At 34.7% G+C, this 4,129-nt stretch overlaps 1 protein-coding gene across 1 annotated transcript; it reads right to left on the bottom strand.

The window, feature by feature from the left end:
* LOC101213462 (cellulose synthase-like protein G2) lies at window positions 1–4,129 on the bottom strand. The gene is made up of 6 exons (XM_004148962.3): window positions 3,463–4,129; window positions 2,033–2,182; window positions 1,755–1,880; window positions 1,205–1,648; window positions 721–1,068; window positions 1–625 (listed from the first exon to the last, which is right to left on the bottom strand). Exons 1-6 carry the CDS (start codon window positions 4,066–4,068, stop codon window positions 77–79), a joined length of 2,223 nt encoding a protein of 740 aa, XP_004149010.3. The 5' UTR covers window positions 4,069–4,129; the 3' UTR covers window positions 1–76.

Raw genomic sequence — 4,129 nt, 5'->3', positions numbered from 1 at the left:
AGCCAAAAATCTAATTTTATGATAAATCATTCTAATAATTGATCACTGGACGACATTTCCAACGGAAAGCATCTGTCTAGCGAAAGAAAGCAGCAAAAGAGCAAAGAAGTAAAGCAAGAGAAAAACAGAAGAATGTGAGTTTGGGTGGCAACTTCCCTCCATCATTCCTCAAAGCCATGGCTTCATAAACTGGCCAACAATTCACCACACCAAATCCAGCCACCAACATCTGAGCAAACAAATGTTCCCACGCCCCGCCCGATTTCCAAATTTCAATCAGCCCACAGACGAAACTAGCCAAGTTGACGATGGCTGCAGTGGTAATGGGAACGAACATGGGTGAGAAAAGTCCAAACTCGAACAACTCCTGCTTGTACCTCTTGCTTTGTTCTTCATCCATTGCTTTGCCCGTGACGTTGAAACCAAAATTGGAATTAATCCCAAGAGACTTCCACGTGAACTCTACGCATCCAAATAATAAACTAGACCCAGATCTTATCATCCACATTCTTTGATCATTCCACCATCTTTGGAATGTTCCTTCGAAAAGGATGAACTCTACAAGGTCTTGTCCATAAGCTCCAAGAAACAACAATATGTATACTACAAACCATACATCCCAAACCTACAAAAAGAAAAGGTAAAATCATCCACATTATAATTATTGGCTCACTGATATTTTACTATATCAGTGAAAATTTGGAAGTATTAAAATTTAACCTTGGGGAAGATTTGAGTGGCACTGATGAGAGCGAGCTGAGGGAGGAATGCGTAAAGGATAACCGGAATAGAACAAAATGGCCAAAATGCATAATGGGCATAAGAAAGACCCATTAAAAGGCCAATGGACCTTACACCGTATGTGATCGGGTTGTATTTTGAGAAAGTGACTTCCAAAAGGCCAACACTCCATCTCTTCATTTGATTCACCACGCTAAGTAGGGTTATCGGCACATCACCATAAAAGGCTGCCCTTTTTGGATTGCACAATAAACTCTTCCATCCCTCACATTGTAAACAGTACCCTGTAAAATAGTCCTCCACCAAAGACCCATATCTAAACCCCAACTGCCAACACAAACAACATAAAAAGTTTAAATAGTGAAAGTCATATTTTGAAACAAATATATGCATCATAATTTGATACATATAAATAGACAATTAAATACATGATTATTTGAATTTTAAACAACCATATATATACCTTAAAACCCCATTTAGTATTATTCTCATAATCACAACTTGCAACTAAATGGGCCAAGTCCAAGACCTCTTGAGATTTAATGTGCCTTTCAACAACATGATTTGGATTAAGTTGAGAGAGTTCGGGCAACTCAAGTGATGATGGACCTCCAAAGAATGCCCGTCGAACAAAGAAACACCCTGTACCAACGTAATTCGGCCCTAATAATCCATCCATGCCAGATGAATTTATTATATATAAGTGCTTTAACTCTCCACAATAGATATCATTTTTGCTAACTCCATAAAACCGTTGAGGGAATTGAACATAACCTAAGTCGTTCCCAAGTTTCGGATCCAAGAAATAGCACAAGGCACGAGTTGGTGTTTGGGGATCGTTGGAATACGTGTCACAATCTAAAGTGAGAATAACCGGTGCATTGGTCATTGTAGCTGATACTCGAAGCTATTTCAATAAAAACAACAACAATAAGGATAGTTGAACAGAAAAAAGAAGAAACACTGTAAAATTGATGTAAACAAAGTGAATGAGAGCTTAAGTGGTTAATTACCAGAGCATTAAGAGCACCGGTCTTGAAATGGTGATGAGAAGTTACACTTTTTTGCCTTGAAACATAGATGAGATTTGGCAATGCCTCTCCACATGTATCTTTGTTTTTACTACTCTCCAATAGAACCTACCTCACCCACAAATTACCATGAAAATAAAAAGTTATACTAAGTTCTTCTTTTCTTCAAATTAGTTGAAAATTTACAAATTCATAAATTTCTATAGAAACTTAATTAGGAAAAGGCAATAGGAATTTGCATAGAAATGAAACAATAATACCTTAATAACGGTGGGATGATTTTGAGAAGTAAAGGATTTGGTCCATTGATTAAAAGCCATACACTCTTCTTCTCCATTCAAATATTCATCTCCAATCTTCCCTTCTTCGCATATAGTTTCTACTCTCATTTTCATTTTCTCATACATTATCTGAAAAAAAGTTAATACAAACTCAATACACCCTAACAAAAGAAAAATCAAAAAATAAAAAACTACCACGAATCCTTTCAACAAAAGTTTTAAACCTCAAACAAAAACGAAAGGAAAAAAAATCATATGATCTAACTAACTATCCGACGATGATACAAAATAGTTCTAATTACGTTTTGTTTACAAGTAAATTAAAGAGGTTGTATATTTCAAATTTTGTTAATGACAAAAATGTTTTTGTCACTTCCCTGTTTGAGATGATATTCAAATTTATGGGCAAATTTCCTCTTGTCCATACATGGTCAAGAGTTTGGTGTGCTACACCATACTCTTATCTTTTCGGTCTTAGGGCCAAGGAGACTGAGATTAACTATTCTATTGTGTCTTCTCGTATTTCATCAAATATGTTTGAGCAATAATTTAAATATGTATCATAGTAGATAAACAATTTCGTTTATGTACTTTTAAATATGTTATAAAGTCAATAAACTTTATCAATTAGTCCATAATCTAGTTTCCACACTTCTAAAATTGGTAACAATTTAGTCTTATCATATATCAAATTTAATCATTTTATAATTTTAAAAAAAAACTTAAATTCCTCAATTAAAATTTATCAACTTACCCATATTTGATATTTGATACTTCATTGAATCTTACATATTGATATTTTTTACTACAAAGGATGATAATTTTGTTTCTAAATCATTTACTTGCTATAATTGTTCATATATAAAAGTTTGGTACCAAAGAAAATAATTAAACAAAACAAGAATGAAGACTTTTTTAGATTTAAAAGAACAAAATTCTTCCATTTTTGTCCACTCTAAAAAAGTGACACTTTTGTATTGATCAGCCACAATTGTAATGTTATTTATGATAATTAGATGGCATTAAATCATTAGTTTAACATTTTTTTAATGAATTAGTTGTTACTTAAAAATTTAAACAATAAATTTATTGTTTATTTATCTAGTAATTTATTTAAAATAATAATCCAAGTGAATGGTTTCCTTAAAACGTGTGCCAATAGCCGAAATTGAATTGAAAAGCCTTCAAAGATTTTGTTTGTATACAACATATTGAGTTTGTTTTTTCTTTGAACTTAATTGAAATGAAAAGAAATCAAAATGTGAACAATGACTGTGACAGATTATTTAGTGTTAACAGTGCAAATAAATTCTGATATTTTATTATATTTATAAATGTTTAGGGTTAGTTTATCATACTTCAAAATAAAATTTCATAAAAGTAAACAAATCAAAAATATGTAATAATACCTTAATCTCTTCTCTCTCAGAGAACCAATCGTGATTAGAAGTAAAGAAGGCATCAGGATTTCTTTCTACGACGTCGTTTTTCGTACAAAACGGTAGCCACGTGGCAGCAAATCTGGCCGCCTCCATGAAAGCAAATAGCGTCATGGCTGACCCACCGTCATCGGAAACATAGACGGAGATCTTACTTGTCGGATAATCGAATGCCATGACCGACAAGGCCGTGTTGACGACGTTCATCGGCGGCTCCTTGTACGGATCCGCCGTGCAAATAAACACATCCAACGCCGGAAAATCTGAGTCATTTTTCAGTAACTCTTTCAAGTTGGCCGGAAACTCACGGCGGCGGAGTGGATTCATCCGAAAGGATTGTGCAGTGGCCCACATGAAAGCCAAAATGGCGTCGGAGATGAACAGAGAAATAGAGATGAAGAAGGAACCCAAAGAAGTGGAATTTAGAAGTGAAGAAATGTGGTAGTAAAATAAAGCCAAAAGACCGACGGCGTAAATGGGTGCAAAGAGGCGGTTAAAGGTGGTGGCGCGTGAAGGTATGTGTTTGGAGTTTAGTTGCAAGGCCTTGGCGGCGGCGCGTGCTCTAGTATCCTCCATTGCTATTTTATGTTTTTCTCTTCTTCCTTTGGTGATTATGTGATATGAAGTTCCAAAGTCC

This window comes from Cucumis sativus, chromosome 4 (genome assembly GCF_000004075.3).
Source record: "Cucumis sativus cultivar 9930 chromosome 4, Cucumber_9930_V3, whole genome shotgun sequence".
In the NCBI taxonomy this organism is placed as follows: Eukaryota; Viridiplantae; Streptophyta; class Magnoliopsida; order Cucurbitales; family Cucurbitaceae; genus Cucumis; species Cucumis sativus.
This window is presented reverse-complemented; position numbering and strand designations above follow the sequence as displayed.